Genomic DNA, 17,481 nt, shown 5'->3' on the forward strand with positions numbered 1-17,481 from the left:
ATAGGAACTGAAGTAGACTGATTGGTTCATCAAGTCTGTTCTGCCATTCAATGAGATCATGACTGATTTCTTAATCCTGGACTCCAGTTTCCTGTATTTCCCTTGAGTCCTTCAGTAATTAAAAAAATTGTCTATCTCAGTCTTGAAAATACAATGTGACAGCCTTTATTGTAAAGAATTTGACATAGTCACTACCCAAAGAGAAAATAAATTCTTTACCCCAGTCTGAAATAGCTGACTCCTTACTCTGAGTTCATGCCCTCTGGTCCCAGCCTTTTTCACAAACGGAAACAAATTGCCCACATTTACCTTGTCAAGCCTCTAAGAGTCTTACATATATATTCTAAACTCCAATGAGCACAGGCCCACCGTACTCAACCTCTCTTTACAAGAAAATCATCCATGCATGGGATCAACCTCATGAATTTCCAATGACTGCCTCTAATGCTAATATTTCTTTCCTTAAATAAGGAGACCAAAACTGTTCACAGTATTCTAGGTGTAGTCTAATTAGTGCCTCATACGGTTTTAGCCAGTCTTCTCTAGTGCCTCATACGGTTTTAGCTAGTCTTCTCTATTTTTACACTCCATTCCCTTTGAAATAAAGGCCAACATACCCTTTGCTCTCTTCATCAACAACAACAACAACAACAAAAAAGTTGCTGGAAAAGCTCAGCAGGTCTGGCAGCACCTGTGAAGGAAAAAACAGAGTTAACGTTTTGAGTCCGGTGATCCTTCCTCAGAACTTTGCTTTCCTCATCACCTACTGAACTTGGATGGTAGCTTTTTGTGATTTATACATGAAGACTGCTAAATCCCTTTGTGCCGCATACTTCTGTAGTCTTTCTCCACTTAAATAATACTCACCTCCCCTATTCACCCTGCTAAAGTGCATAATCAAACATTTTCCCACATAATATTCCATCTGCCAAATTCTTGCCCTCTCACTTAACTCATCTATAATCCCTCTGAAGACCATATCATCTTCATTACTCCTTTCCCTCCTATTTTTGTGTCATCTGCAAATGTGGCATTAGTACGTTCAATTTTTTCATCCAAGTAGTCATTAAATATTGCAAATAACTGTGGCACCAACACAGAAACCTCTGGCACTCCATGAGTTACAGGCTGCCATCCTGAAAATACTGGTCATACCCAAATTTCTGTAGTCTATTAGTTAGACCAATCTTGTATGCATTCTAACATACTAACCCAAAACCATGGACTCTTATTTTAATTAGAAGTTCTATGTGTGAAACCTCATCAAATGCCTTTGGAAATAAAGGTACTGGTTAGACCTTAGCTGGAGTTCTGGGCACTATATATAAAAAGGATACACTACAGACAGCGCAGAGGGAGTTCACAGAAATGGTCCAGGGCTGAGACACTTTATTTTTGAGAAAAATTCGAGATGTTTGAACCATTTTCCTTGGAGAGAAGGCTAACAAGAGCTTTGATTGATGTTTTCAAAATCAAGAGTGATCTAGGCAGTGTGAATAGGGAGCTACAGCTCCCATTCATAAATGGATCAAGAACCCAGAGGGTACAGTTTTAAAACATTTTATAAATGCGACGTGAAAAAGAAAACTTTTTCACACAACAAGTAGTCAGGGTATAGAAAGCACTGCCTGAAAGTGTGATGGATGCAGCTTCAATTGAAGCATTCAACAGGGCGTTGGATGACTATTAACATTGAGAAACAATGTGCAGGGGAATAGGGAAAAGGCAAGAAATTGGCACCAAGTCAAAATGCTCAGCGAGCCAGTGCAATCATGATGTGCCAAGTGGCTGCCCTCACAGTGTAACAACTCCACGATTCTGTTGGTGGTATTATGATAACGGATCAGAACGCCGAAGTATTAATAGACTTTTCTTTTTAAACTTTTAATTCCAAAATAATGTCTCTTTTTATAAGAAGAACTGAGACAGTAAAATAAGAAACTGCAGGTGTGAACTCAATGATTGTCAAAGTCCTCTGTAAGCCAGCAGAATATCACACATAAAGAGTCAGGGAAAACTCAAACAGGGAGATACAGGAAAAGAGGAATCTGACTATTCACCTCTTGCAGAGAGGTCTATTTTTCACTCAATGAATACACAAAAATAGGACAATTGCAACACTGGCCAGACATCCTACTGTATGGGCTAGAGTGTTGATTGAGCCATAGCTTTAAGAATCATTGCTTTGAAAACAGCAATATTGACAACCTTCACTGCAGGTGAAATAAAAGGCAAAGACTGTCTCTCACTCAGTGCCGCCAGCCAGTTCGAAAAGAATTAGGATAAATGAATTTCAAAGAACCTGCAAAATCAGGAATCTCAATATTAATTGCTCAACTGCCAACATGGATGCTACTGGTGTCTCAATGATGGCTGCAACATTTTTGTATCTGTTCTTCACAGACAATTCAGAGACTAATTCATTTTGTTTTACCTTTAACGTTCTGGACTCACTTCTTTGTTTTACTTTACTTTGTGTTAGTATTTCTTCTTGTGTCTAGTAATTCATAAACCCATTCTTTTTATTAATTCAAAAAACTCTGGCTTAAATTGTCTTCTTTTAAAATGTAAGTTACTATGGGTCTGGGAGGACAGATCGCCCGTGATAAATCATACTAATGAGGTACCAATAAAATGGACTGCTTTGTAAATGGCTGGTATTGTCCTTTGAATTTTGTTACACTTGATCTCATCCAGGCAAATGCAAAATAATCCATCACACTCCTGACTTGTGTCTTGTAGATAATGGACAAGCTTTGAGGAATCAGGTGAGTTACTTGTCTCAGTGACTGATGTGTGCTCAAAGCTCTGACATTCATTCTTGGTGGGAATTGCAAAGTCTTGAACTTCTCCCCAAATACTTGGCAAGTTCATGAATAATTGCCCTCATGAAAACAGATGCTTGTAGTCTCAATAATGAAAACCAGCACATTTGAAATTAAGGATCAATTGCCAAATTATTAATGCTTGAAGCAAATTTTAAATTTGTTTTCTGCAGTTTTAGTTTTAGAAACCATGATCAAAATAGAAATGCAGGACTTGGAAACAGTTTTAGGCAATTTGGCATTTTGAGGCTGCTCTACCACACAATAAGATCGGGTGAAGTAGTTGTATCATCTCAATGTTTCTGTCTCCACTCACTCACCTATAAAATATTCATCTAAATCAGCTTTGAATAAATTTTGAGACCCAACCTGCACTATCTTCTGTGGAAGAGAACTCTACAAACTAACAACACTGAGGGAAAACATTCTCATCTTTACCTTAAAGGGAAAGCTTCGAGACATCTTAATCTTAACTAGATTGAAGCAGACTATCAAAAAGACTACTATTAGGATTGACTATTGTAGTGCAAAGTGTTGATATAGAAAACAAATTACATTAAATTGCTGAGCATAGATTTTTTTTTTCCCCTATCCCCGCACATAATCAGTGTAACCTTATACTGACCTCAGGTTCTTGCTCATGATGTCGAATAGGTACCATGCTGACCATCACAGCAGTTCCTAGAACTGTCAACAGGGCCATTTTGTGATCCGACACCTTGGCCTTTTGCCATACAACTGCCTGAAATATGATGGCACAGAATCAGATTCTTCAAACTAAATTTAGGTTTGTTTAGCTCAAGTTATATGAAGGTTTATATAATTACAAAGCTCCACAAACATTTTATGTACTAAACTTCTACACTAGTTTCACTATATTTCTTAAGTATAAATTATTGTACTATATGCACACACATCCATCCTTATACACCTGCAAAGTTTATCTCAACACTGTGTAATGATGGCAGTTAAAAGGAAATTCTGCATATAGCACAAGGCAACACTTAGCAATAGCAATACCTCTGAGCTCGTTGACCTACATTGGCTTCCAATCCCGCTACACCTCAACTTTAAAATTCCCCTGATTGTTTTCAAATTCCACAAAATTTATATGCTCCTCTAATCTTGGCCACTTGCACATCCCTGATTTTAATCCTTCACCATTAGTGAGTGTGCATTCAGCTGCCTAGACATTAAGCTCCAGAACTTTTCCCATAAATATCCCTAATTCTTATTTGATTTATTGTAGCAACATGTACTTAAGTTTTGAGAAAAGCTTTGTTTTGCAAGTAGTACAGGCAGATCATAGTAAACAAGGTCATACAGATCATAGGTGCTTAGACAGAGAGAGGCATACAAGGTTACAGCTGTGCAGGAGATGCACAAAGCAAGATCAACATTACCAAGATCAACAATTATTTGAAGTTAGAGAGGCCCACTCAGCAGTCTAATAACAGCAGGGAAGAAGCTGTTCTTGAACCTGTTGGTGCATGTGTTCAAGCTTCTGTATCTTTTGCCTGTTCGAAGGGAGCATTACCGGGGTGGGAGGGGTCTTTGATGTTGGCAACCTTTCTGTGGCAACAAGTGTAAATGGAGTCGATGGGTGGGAGGTTATCTTCCGGGATGGTCTGGGCTGTGCGCACAACCTTGTAGAGTTTCTTACAGTCCTGAGCAGGACAGTTGCCATGCCAGGCCGTAGTGCACTTGGATAGAATGCTTTCTATGGTGCATCTATAAAGATTGGCGAGTGACCTTATGGACATGCCGAATATCCTAAGCCGCCTGAGGAACAAGGTGTTGTTGTGCCTTCTTGACAGTCGCATCTACGTGGGAGGTCTAAGATAGTTTGTTGGTTATCATCACTCCGAGGAACTTGACACTCTTAATTCTCATTTGTCCTTTAAGATACTTCTCAAAACCTCAAAAAACTTTAGTCATTTGTCCCAATATTTGCTTACATGATGCAGGTCAACTTTCCAGCAGACCTGATAGTCAAACATATTGGATTACTTGTTTTACTACATGAAAAGGTAACATATAAACAGTAGAGATAACAAGGTGTAGAGCTGGATGAATACAGCAGGCCAAGCAGCATCAGAGGAGCAGGAAAGCTGACGTTTCGAGTCTGGACCCTTCTTTAGAGATGGGGAAGAGGAAGGGGATTCTGGAATAAATAGAGAGAGAGAGAGGGGGAGGCGGATGGAAGATGGATAAAGGAGCAGATAGGTGGAGAGGAGACGGACAGGTCAAGGAGGCGGGGATGGAGCCAGTAAAGATGAGTGTAGGTGGGGAGTTAGGGTGGAGGTTGGTCAATCCAGGGAAGGCGGAATGGTCAAGGAGGCAGGGATGAGGCTGGTAGGTAGGAGGTGGGGGTGGGGGTGGGGCTTGAGGTGGGAGGAGCGGATAGGTGGGAGAAAGGACGGTCAGGTTAGGGAGGCAGGGACGAGTTGGGCTGGTTTTGGGATGCGGTAGGGGGAGGGGAGATTTTGAAGCTTGTGAAGTCCACATTGATACCACTGGGCTGCAGGGTTCCCAAGTGAAATATGAGGTGCTGTTCCTGCAACCTTCGGGTGGCATCGTTGAGGAACTGGAGGCGGCCCAGGATGGACATGTCGTCCAAGAAGTGGGAGGGGGAGTTGAAGTGGTTCTCGACCGGGAAGTGCAGTCGTTTGTCGCGAACCAAGCATAGGTGTTTTACAAAGCAGTCTCCAAGCCTCCGCTTGGTTTCCCCGATGTAGAGGAGGCCACAACAGGAACAGCGGATACAGTATACCACATTAGCAGATGTGCAGGTGAACATCTACTTGATGTGGAAGGTTTTCTTGGGGCCTGGGATGGGGTGAGGGAGGTGGTGTAGGGGCAGGTGTAGCACTTCCTGCGGTTGCAGGGAAAACTGCTGGGGGTGGTGGCACTGATGGGGAGTATGGACCGGAAAAGGGAGTCACGGAGAGAGTGGTCCCTCTGGAAGGCAGATAAGGGTGGGGAGGGAAAAATGTCTTTGGTAGTGGGGTCAGATTGCAGGTGGCAGAAGTGCCGGAGGATGATGCGTTGGATCCGGAGGTTGGTGGGGTGGTACGTGAGGACGAGGGGGATTCTGTTTCGGTTGTTATTGTGGGGAGGGGGTGTGAGGGATGAGTTGCGGGAAACGCAAGAGACGCGGTCGAGGGCATTTTCGACCATTGTGGAGGGGAAGTTGTGGTCCTTGAAAAACGAGGACATCTGGCATGTCCGGGAATGGAATGCCTCATCTTGGGAGCAGATGCGGTGGAGGTGAAGGAATTGGGAATAGGGGATGGCATTTTTGCAGGAAGATGGGCGAGAGGAGGTGTATTCTAGGTAGCTGTGGGAGTCGGTAGGCTTAAAATGGATATCAGTTTCCAGGTGGTTGCCAGAGATGGAAACAGAGGGGTCCAGAAAGTAGAGCGAGGTATCGGAGATGGTCTAGGTGAACTTAAGGTTGGGGTGGAACGTGTTAGTGAAGTGGATGAACTGTTCGAGCTCCTCGTGGGAGCACGAGGCGGCGCCGATACAGTCATCAATGTAACGGAGGAAGTGCTGGGGGACAGGGCCAGTGTAGCTTCGGAAGAGGGATTGTTCCACGTATCCTACAAAGAGGCAGGCACAGCTTGGGCCCATGCAGGTACCCATGACCACCCCACTTTGTCTGTAGGAAGTGGAAGGAATTGAAGGAGAATAAACAGTAGTTGTTGCAGTAGATGAAGGCAATTAACAATGGTAAAGCAATCATGAGCTTTCACGCCACATCTTAGATCAGTCGGATTCATGATAATTTAGAGCCAGTTATAAGTTTCAGCCAACTTCCAGGTATTTGCAAATTATTGTCTCTTCATTCTTTGTACATGTAAAGTGGCTATTTATGATATGTATTTTCAAAATGCTACATCATGTATTTGATAGTTTTAAAAAACCATATAAAGCAAAATCATACAATAATAAACTTCTCAATCAATACAAAAGACAACAAAAATGTAAAATTTATTTGTAAGTCTCATTGAGTTTCTACGATTAAAAGTGAAGACAATTCAGATTTTGGATGCATGTACTATTTCCAACTCGTGTTAAAAATAATATTGTGACAATGTAGTGTGTACACAAAACTGAATAACATCGTTTACACTGTGTTATTTATAAGTTGCCCAGAACCATGTGGCATTCAATGAATGAAGGGTCATCTCTTGAGGAAATCATAACAGAAAGCATTAGTAGTTTTGAATTGTGGACAAGATTAAATCATATTCTTATACATTTCTGACAGAATAATCTAATTGGATTATTTGCTCAATGTGAAAACAAAATTGCACTGTAAACTGGGACTTCCTTGAACTATCACAAAGCGGAATGCAGGTGATGACTTCTCACTTTGCAAAATAATCTGGTACAAAATTTTGACTACTGTCTTCACAACTTTGTTGTTTGTAAATGGAGCAGAAAAAAATCATATGATATGACTGAAAGTTGTCAGTTTAGCAAAATGAGAAAAATTTGCTTGAAGACATTATAGTTCATCATAATTATCTCACCCTGAAATGTGTCATGTAAATATACAGACATCTGAAATGCAAAATAATAATACAAACCATTTCTAATGTTACGAAAGTACACTTCTTTATTCAAATGTTCACCTTTAATGGTGGCTTCTCTGGGCTGCACAATTTATGATTGGTATAATAAAGTCTAAAAGATTACTGTGTATATATATATGTATATATATATATATATATATATATATATATATATGTATATATATAGATGTTCACACACATCGCAATAACTGAATCATTGTTAAAACATTAATCAGCGAAATACGTTGGATTTAGACTGACAGTGTCCCAAATAGTAAGATGCAACTTTGAAACCTGATCAAGCATGTGATATAAAATATGCAGAGAGCTGCTGAACGTCAGGTTTAGAATGAAGTAAGGATTTCCAATTAAACATTTATCATGTGGAGATTCACTCCAAATCCTTTGCAGATTACACAGAAAGGGTTAGTACATTGTCACTTTCTTTTAAGAAAAGCAGAATCCTAAACAGGAAGGCAAAGCATATTATCAATGTTTTAAGCACTAGTATCTTACTCGTCAGCAGTTAGTACTGGTTGACATTTCTGCAATGTCATCTTGACAGAATGATTTATTTTCCAGTGACATCAATTTATTTTCAATGTCAATAACTGGCCAGAATGCACCTCCTCTTCATATTGCTTGTTAATATGTTCATAACTCCATGAAAAGTAAACTTAAAACTTGTTGATTTATTCATATGAAAAATGTTCATGTCATTAACTAAGTTTAGTTTGAAGAAAGAAGGAATACATTTCAAACTTTTGATGAAGGCTTCTGGAAAAGCTTAGCATTTATCTTTTTGATGATTAGCTTGTGGGTCTAGAATATTATGCTTTGGTTATGCATCCAATTTATGAGAAAACCCGAAAAGACAGAACACAGTCTATTGAAACTTTGGTATTTAAAAGTTTTGGTCTTTGCTTTCTCGGTAACCCTAAAATAACAAGTGTTGCTTGTTAGTGATCCATCAAAGTCTAAAATACAGAACAGCGCATTCTACAGGAATGTTTGGGTAGACATCAAATTTGTTTTGGCTTCTGGAAAATACTGTTCTGGCATTCTACCAATATAGTCAATCAATCCAACAAGAAATATTGTGCAATACTGCAGGAGAAAACAAATGGACAAGCCATACCTTACAATGAACATTAAGTTCAAATTGGAAAAATCTACTTGCAAATAAAACTAGTTCATTCACATTGCGACATGAAATTAGAAAATTCCTCAAAACAGATACAGGCTACCTAATTATATCAGTATTCAAGGTTCAGATACATCTCCACCTACTTCATTTAATTCTTCATTTTGTCATCTTCAAATTCTGAAACAAACACAGAGTGCTGGAGAGAGTTAACATTTCAAATCCAGTATGACTCTTCTTCAGAACAGAATATATTTCTATTCCTTTCTTCCTCATGCTTTCTCCTCAGATGCTTCTACTACGATTTGCAACAACTACCCCTTGCACATTATCACTATTCTTTAGGCAAAGAACTTGCACAATCTCTTAGACTAAAGGATATGCACTGGTGAGTAGATGGTACTCAGAATTACACAATTAGGATGTCTAATTTTAATCAAGGATCTGCACAATTCCATTCACAGGCAAGACAATAAAGAGATGACCGAATATCAATGTTCAAAGCTGGAAGGAATTTTGTCAACTGACAAAAAAATCTCTTGCACTGGGAATTTTGCATGTTTGTAAATAAACAATAATAGATTATGTTTCTACAGTTAGAACAAATTTAGTAGCAAGATACTTGGTGAAATAACTCCACAGAGGCCAGTATCCTGGCACCAAGTCACCCTTTATTTATATGTGCATAGTACGTGACACTGATCCAGCTTCCTCAGACCCATCTAAAAGAGCCAACGGAACCTCTGACACTCCTGTTCTTATCTATCAACCTGGGCTCCCTGATTGGACCAGGTCAACAGCCCCAATCAGGGAACTCATAATCTATGAGATCCACCTGGCTGACCTCGTTACAGTCACTACAGCTGGTAACTCGAGTGTGAATAAAAGATTAGCTGTAAAATGTTTGTTCTTGAAATTTCCAAGAACTTTCTTGGAAAAAGTGCTTTCCAATTCAAGATTGTGATCTTATTAAAGTACTACTGCCACCTACAGCATTCTGATGAAATTACATTTTAAAATGTACGATAGAGCAGATTCACATACTGGGCAGACAGGCAGTCGTTATTCTAGTGCAGATGAGAGTTGCGCAATGAGATCCTGCGGAATTTATCTCATAGCACATTGCAAAGGAATTTTCTAGTAAAGTAGATTCTCTGTTGTGCAAATCCACTGTGCTAGGATCTCTGCAATAATGTCCATCGATTGTCCCAATGAAATCAAATAAAATAGTTACTCAAGAAAGAAAAGTTATCACTTAAATACAGTCTAACTCGAGTAACTATTAAAATCACTGCCTACTTCCAACTACAAACCCCACCCTCATCAACTCAGGGACCTAACCTGGCCTGCCCAATTCAACACACCACTCCCAGATACAATCTCATTCATGGAATTAACAGACAATCTTGGGAGTTTCCAGGGTTACTCTGTTCTAACTATTTTGTATTGTGTCATCACTTTGGTGGCTCTGAACAGTCAATGGGATAGATTTACCCTGGAATGGCAATGGAAGTGTTCTAGATATTTGCTGGAAGGTATAAAGACTATTATTGGAGAGGGATTTTAAAGAGGAGTCTGAGTCCTGCGTTCAGTAGCACAAATTGATCTTTATTCAGAACTCCTTTACCACACGTGTGGAATAGGCCAGAGACTGCTCCGACTCAGACTTTCATATGCAGCCCCAGTTGCCTTCTTAATTACAGCTCAGGGACGTTTTATCTTTCCAAGTAAAGTACAAGATATTTATACATACTGCGTTAAAATGGCTACATGCAACACTGACATCAGTGCTTGCCATATCTGCTCTGACTTACACATCCAATCCTGTGAAATCCCAAACAATGATGGACAACTTCATGGTTCACCTTAGGTCCTCCCATCATCTCGTGACATTTGCCAGATCCCCCATCACCTGTCCTTGGGCTCTTATGATTAATGAGCACATTCCAACACCAATTGTTATGTCCCTTCCTAGACATTTGCAAGCTGCATCGTATGCCTGCTTTATTACTAACATGAAATTCGGTCACGTAATTCATAAACTTTGCTGATTTTAGTACTGAAGATTAAAAAGGATGATAATTTCTACCAATTGTAATATCAGCTCTAATATAAAGTTATTTATAAAGTTATACATTGTAAAACCTAATACTATGAACCTGTGACAAAGCTAGCAATTTCGGACGCAGTTTCTCTCTTATCCAACTTGAGAAGCAGTCGTTCTTCATTCTCTCAAGGCCATAGTGACCCTGTTTTAAAATTGTTTCTGTCCCCCTTGCTACGTTATTTGTTTCTTGGTATTCTGACAAGGTTACGTTGTTTATCACTTTTTGCTGTTCCAATGTTCTTGCTGACGGAGAAAAGAAGATTTTCTTCGAGGGTATTTATCAAAACTAGTCTCTGCATCCAAGGCTAACTGCCATCAGAAATTTAATTCCCCAATATCGAATAAATTTAAACTTCCATTCTTATACAAATGTTTGTCAACTCCAGTAAGTAATTATTATTATTTAAAAAGCCTCATCTCAGGTAGGTCAAGCTTTCCCTTTCAATTTCATATAAAAATCAGAAATCTCAAATCAGATGGTTTTCATCTGAGCTGCCTTATCAGAGCCTTACTGTTTGCATTCTAATCCTATCTTATTAAGGGTCAGAGGCATTTTGTTGTCTGTCTGCGAAGGCCATGATTTGAGCTACATGAAATGCTGCATCAGCTACAAATTCCTTGCATTGTCTGTGTCAGTTAAAAAGAAAACCCTAACAGCCATTTTCTCCTTTTCAGCCATGGGCAACTAAGACAACCACAATATCAGGATCTTCTTTGGTTAGTCTGTGGAATAGTTCTCCTCATATTTGCACAAGTTCTAGATGTTAAGGAGGACCACTGTGCAGGTTCAGTAACTGTGTGGATTTGCATAAGTTTTTTACTAAAGAGTACAGAAGATATATCTTTGGCTCTCTTGATACCATACAAAAAAGCAGGATGAGAAATCATTTGTTTTCAGAATTAGAGATCGATGATAAGGACAAGATGTAGGTTTGTACGAAGTATTAACTTCCATAGATAAAATGCATCAAAAAATGATTCACAAACTGCTAATGAGGTGTAGTTACATTTTCAAAAATTCAGAAAGAGTAAAGATAGCTCCATGGACACAAACGTAATGAAATTCAGTAGATTTATGTAAGACTGCAGAAATTCTACTTAGAAATTCCCCAATCTGTACTTTTGGTTTTGATGAGGACAGAAATACTTTTGATAAATTTGAGAAAGGATGAGAATTTTGTAGTCAGAGAATTGTGGGGGCAGAGTCACAGTCATACAGCACAGAAACAGACCCTTTGTTCCAACCAGTTCATGCCAAACATAATCCCAAACTAAACTACTCTCATCTCCCTGCTCCTTGCCCATATCCCTCCAGACCTTTCCTATTCATGTACCTATCCAGAGTCCTTTTGTATACTTAAAACTGAGATAGATTGTTGATCAGTAGGGGAATCTAGGTTACAGGGTAAACACAGGAAGGCGGATGTGAGGAATATAGGATCAGATGTGATCCTACTGAGTGGCGCGGCAGGTTCAAGGGGCTGAACAACCTACTCCTGGTCCTATTCTTTATGATTTCCTGGTCTAAATATTTTGGTACTTCAGTTTAGGCGAAACCAACTGACTTTTCCCTAGTCTTGCACAAAGCTGGTGCACATATGCAGGCTAAGGTAATTGTCCATTTTTGTTTAAAAATTGCAAACTGCAAAGAGTCACCACTCAATGTTCTTACTTTGCACAGCTAACAAACTATGTAAATACATGAAGTGTAAAATAGAACTAATAAAGTAAGGATTGTGATTTAACTGGCTTCCTTCCAGAACATTTCAGCTCTGAATAGCTCACAGTTCAAGACAAAGATTGCGTAGAAACTTGTAAAATTACATGCAGTAAAACCACTCAAGGGTGTAAAACAGACATCTAACCCTGCCCAAAGCCACCTCATGCTTGTTATATGGGTCAGGTTAAAATTAGGACTAGTGTATCAATATGTTGACAAATATGCAAATTTAAGAATGCTAGACCTGATCTTAAAACTTCTAAGTCTAATTTCAATTGCACACATAAAACTGATGTATTTATCCTGAAGATAAAAATGATTTAATCTCAGAATGCGTTCAGCAAGTGCTTCTAAAACATATTGATAAAATAAACAAAATATGAAACAAAACAAGACTGTGGCATGAAATGTCTGATCTAGTAAATGAGTCTTGGGGTTCATTGCATGCAATAAACTTCTATGCAATTGCTCAGAGAAAATGTTATACAGATAACAGATGCTTTTCCAGAGAAAAGAGTAAAAGAGGATAAAAGAACAATTACCTTAGATTTCGACAACTTTTCATTAAAAGTTTTAAAATAATTCCTCTTATGTTTTGATGGTAACCCTTTTATTGAAAAAGTCCAGATGTTTCAACAATTTCAAATCCAAATAACTTTTCCTTACCTTGTTGTGTGTGAAAATAATTCTCAAGTCTGGTTTTATTATACCATATGCCATCAGGAGGTCTTGAACCTTTTTTAGCTCTTCTTTGCATTTTTTGGCAGTGGAATAAAATTGCTTTCTTACAGGAATATTCTTAAAAAGTTTGAGCACAGTTACCGTTGTTCCTAACAGACATGAAACAAAAGTAAATTAAAATTAGCAATGGACAAAAGGTGAGAGCAAGCATTGAAAAATGGAAGCTTTGATGGAACTATGATGAAAAATACAATGATAGGTACTAAAAAGGTAGTGTACAAAATAGTTGGAAAATAAATTTTAAATGGTATGGGAAAGAAATAAGGTAAAGTTGGGAAGTCCTCCAGAGTCATCATTTGACCTTCTGTGATGCAAGGGTCAAAAGATGAATTATAGAATTTACATGCAGAAATATTTGTTTGGGAATAGAATAAAAGAATTAGGTATGAAAGAATTGAGTGTCAGACTTCTAAGCACAAGAATTACTTACTGTCTTACTTTCTATTTCAAATACCATGCTTCTGCTTTGCAGAACTCTTTAGCTGTCAGGCAGAAAGCAAGAAAAAATAGCATTTCTTGTCTTTCATGAGGTCAGGACACTTTGTAGCCAATGAAATGATTGTGTAATATCAAACATATTAAACAATTTACACACAGCAAGGTCCCACAAGCAGCAAAGAGATAATGACCAGATTTCTTTTAAGTATTGCTAATTTTCTTTCTCCGGACGCAGAATACAGAAGTTTTTGATTGGTAAACCTAAACTGACTTTAAGAAAACATGAATGAATGCCTTGGGATGATGAAGGTATAGGTGAAGTTGTACTGTGCCCTTCCCAGTGACAGGTCCATATGATAGCTTATTCAAAGTCAGAATGCAGACTTTAGCTGCTGGCCACAAAAGGACAAGGCAGCTGGCTTTACTGCTGCACATGCGCATACACACACAGACCATCGACCAGAGGACTAAGGGGAGGGGTGGGGGTAGCAAATTCACTATGAGTGCTGCAACACCAAATAGGAGAGGGGGGGGGGGGGAGAGAGAGAGAGGGGGGGGGGGGGGGGGGAAGGGGCACAGTCAAAGAACAACAAAACGAAAAAGGGAGAGAGGTCAAGACCGAGACAGCATATATGAATTACCACCAAACAGAAGGCTAGCACGAATTCCGTGTTCAAGGAAATGGGAATTGAGAAAGGTCACCCACAGAAGTTAACATCCTTTCCATGTCCACCTTGTCGAGATCATTCAGGATTTTATAAACTTCAGTCAAATCGCTCTTCTAAACTCTAGTGAAAACAAGTTTAGACAGGCCCATAGAGGGTGAAGTACAATTAATATATGCAGTGAAGGATTGTCTGCTGCATTAAGAAGTTAAAGGGGAGGGTACTGGTTTTGTAATTTAGTGCATTAGTTGTCAAAGTAGACATTTGTTGGTATTGTTTTATTCACTTTAATAAAAATCTTAAAGTCTGAAATCTTAGCATATGATCTGTTAAGTTGGTCACTGGAAGTTTGTTTATTTGGAAATCTATACAGAGATCACAGCAAAGGACGAAGGGACTGAAAGATCTGAAATTTAAATTTGCAAAATATATCAATGTATTTGTAAACTTTCAGAATAGGTGGCTTCTTGAGTATCCCAATTTTTAAATGCTCCACTAATGATGGCTGTGACTTCAGATGTCTTGGCCCTACGCATTGGAATACCATACTTAAATGTCTGTGGTATTGACCTTGTTTTCTTCCTTTAAGACATTCCTTAAAACATATTGCTTTCCCTCCTTGTAAGACTTGATGTTATATTTTGCTTCATAATGTTCCTGAGAAGCAATCTGGGATGTTTCATTGCGTTAAATGCACGATATAAATCTACGTTATTGTTGGCATATAGATGTTTAGATAACAGGAAAACCAAAACACAATTGTAATTACACCAGAACTAATGTTGGAAATAATCATTTGTGGGTGTCAGTTATTTTTTAAAACCATTGTGTCACAGTGTGATGCTTAAAAGCCATCTTAGTTGGGCCACTTCATGAGCAGGTAACTCAAGACTGAAAATACAACACTCAATATCACCAGGTGAAGAACGGCATTGCAAAATCTCAATGACAATTAAAATATCATGGAATAAGTGCATAGTTCAGCATAGTTATACAAAGTTCTGGAGATAATTTGAAAATTAATTATATCTCAATTTAATCTCATTTTTAAACTGTAGTCAATTCTGCTATTAAACACACAACTGCACCCAAAAAGTCAGGTAACTGATAATTTTTAAAACTACTCATTTAATTTTATATTTTACAAATAATTCTTGTGAACTGTACTGGCAATCAAAATTTCCAGAACCAGATCTTCCATGCCTTTGCTCATGGATTCAGGATAAAATAAATTTTCCACAGCACATCAGTAATCCTGCAGGAATGGGTAGGATCACATCCATATTCTGGACTTGAATCAGCCCACCTAGTGGTACAAAGCTGATACATGACTATTCAGAATGAAGCTCAAGCAAAGGCTGGGTTTCATATAAATTTAAAACACTATGACAGATATAAATAAAGAAGTTCAAAACTTGTGTAAATTCCACAATCCATTAGATTAAAATACTTCCAAATTTAGGCATAGTTAGGTTCTTACTTGTTTATAACCTGCTTTTTCATTTTCTATGCACATGACTTCTGTACTACCTTTTAATATCTAATCACTTTTTCATGTTTTGAGATAATTTAGGGGAAGATAGTGACATAGAAGTTATGTCGCAGTGCGAACAGGAGTTCAAATTCCATGATGGCAGCTAGTGGAATTTAAGTTTAATTAATTATTTGAGAATTGAAAATTAATCTCAGTGATGGTGACAATCAAGCTATCATTGGTTATTATAAAAATCCATCTGGATTACTTATGTCCTTTACAGAACAAAATCTGCCATCCTTATTTAGTCTGATTGACACATGACAGTAATATGGTTGACTTCTAATGACTCTTTGATATGCCCAAGCAAGCCATTTAATTTCAAGGACAATGAGAGATTGACATAAATAACTAACATTGACAGCAATGCCCACCTCCCACAAAAGAACGAAGGGGAAATAAACAAGTGTCAGCTCAACTCATGGACAGCAGCACTGCTTTCACTGGGTCAGAAGGTTGCATGCTTTTTTGCCCCTTTCTAAAGACTTCTGTAAATAGTCAGTTAAATTTCACAAATCGTTTTGCAATTTAATGGTCTGTAATTTGCAAAGTAATGATGGATAAACTATTAGTGCTCACAGTCATTTTACTCTTCCAAAATGGATAGCAATGTCTGGAGTTCACACAAACACAATTAAATCGATGAAATCCATAAGTCAGTGATTCCACACTTCCCTAGAAGATGTGTTGTTAAATTCCCCCAGACTGCCAGCAAGATGAAATCACTGAACTAATGAAAAGCTGTCCTTTAAAGCTACTAGTCCAACAGTAAAATCTTCAAAAATGCCATACCTTGTGAATAATATGTAACTGGGATTGTGACATATTTACTGCTAAGTAGCCTCATTGGCCATGAAAAACAAATATTACATTACTGGAATGACAAACATCTCTATTATGATTAAAAATGCATATTTTAACTTTTTTAAAAGAAAGTTGGTGCATCTTATATATCAGTCCCCACTGCAAGTCCCAATCAGTTATTTTGCTATCTGCAATGGTTTAAATAACAAGTGGAAAGCTCAGTGCATTTTACTTCTTGGTTTCTGTCAATAAGAATATTCAACATTCAAGAATGTTCCACTTAATCTGTCTAATGACATCACTCTTACTGTATGCTTCACAATCCCCTCAACCTGATGCCATATTTAAACTGATGATAGAGAGAGGAAATTAATGCCTCAGAAATCACCAAAAAATTAGTAAGCAACTTTGTTTGATGTCCTATAGCAACAGATACTGTTGATTCACCTCTGACTGTAAACTCCTGTCCCTGATGTTATTTGAAACCTTAAACTATATCCTTACTTCTGACACCCTATCATTGTAAATTTATTCATTTAAAACATACAGAAATCATGTAAGCACTACTGCACATACTAATATTGGATTTCATTTTGTTAATGCCGCTTCAGAATGTTATCCAGCTGTTACCACTGTTTACAAATTAATTAAATTGAATTGTCATAATTTGTTCCAAAGTTCGTTACAATTGAAGATCCAAAGTTGAGATCTGAACCCTCTTAAATACAAGGAATGCATGCAACACACCTATCTTTGATGTAAGAAAAATTGGAATACCTTGGCCCATGTGAGAAGGCTTCTGTGCAATGATATGTCCAGCTTTGTCCAAAGTGTACTGAGTACTCACATCATCAGCAGTTGTTTTAGTTGTGATAACAACCTGCAAAAAGAGTGAAGCTGAATGACATTTACATAACAAA

General features: G+C 38.2%; 1 protein-coding gene across 11 annotated transcripts in view; it reads right to left on the bottom strand.

Annotated features, from left to right (window-relative positions):
- The window catches only part of pms1 (PMS1 homolog 1, mismatch repair system component), a 101,720-nt gene that overhangs the window by 51,331 nt on the left and 32,908 nt on the right, over window positions 1-17,481 (bottom strand). For 10 of the 11 annotated variants that reach the window (XM_048599116.1, XM_048599107.1, XM_048599108.1 and 7 more), the window contains 3 exons: window positions 17,339-17,441; window positions 13,046-13,209; window positions 3,451-3,567 (listed from right to left, as the gene is read on the bottom strand). In XM_048599116.1, the coding sequence (XP_048455073.1) occupies window positions 3,451-3,567; window positions 13,046-13,209; window positions 17,339-17,441 (384 nt within the window). The remainder of the gene's footprint in view (window positions 1-3,450; window positions 3,568-13,045; window positions 13,210-17,338; window positions 17,442-17,481) is intronic. The other variant, XM_048599113.1, reaches the window with a different exon arrangement.

Source organism: Rhincodon typus, chromosome 7 (genome assembly GCF_021869965.1).
Source record: "Rhincodon typus isolate 14 chromosome 7, sRhiTyp1.1, whole genome shotgun sequence".
Lineage (NCBI taxonomy): Eukaryota > Metazoa > Chordata > Chondrichthyes > Orectolobiformes > Rhincodontidae > Rhincodon > Rhincodon typus.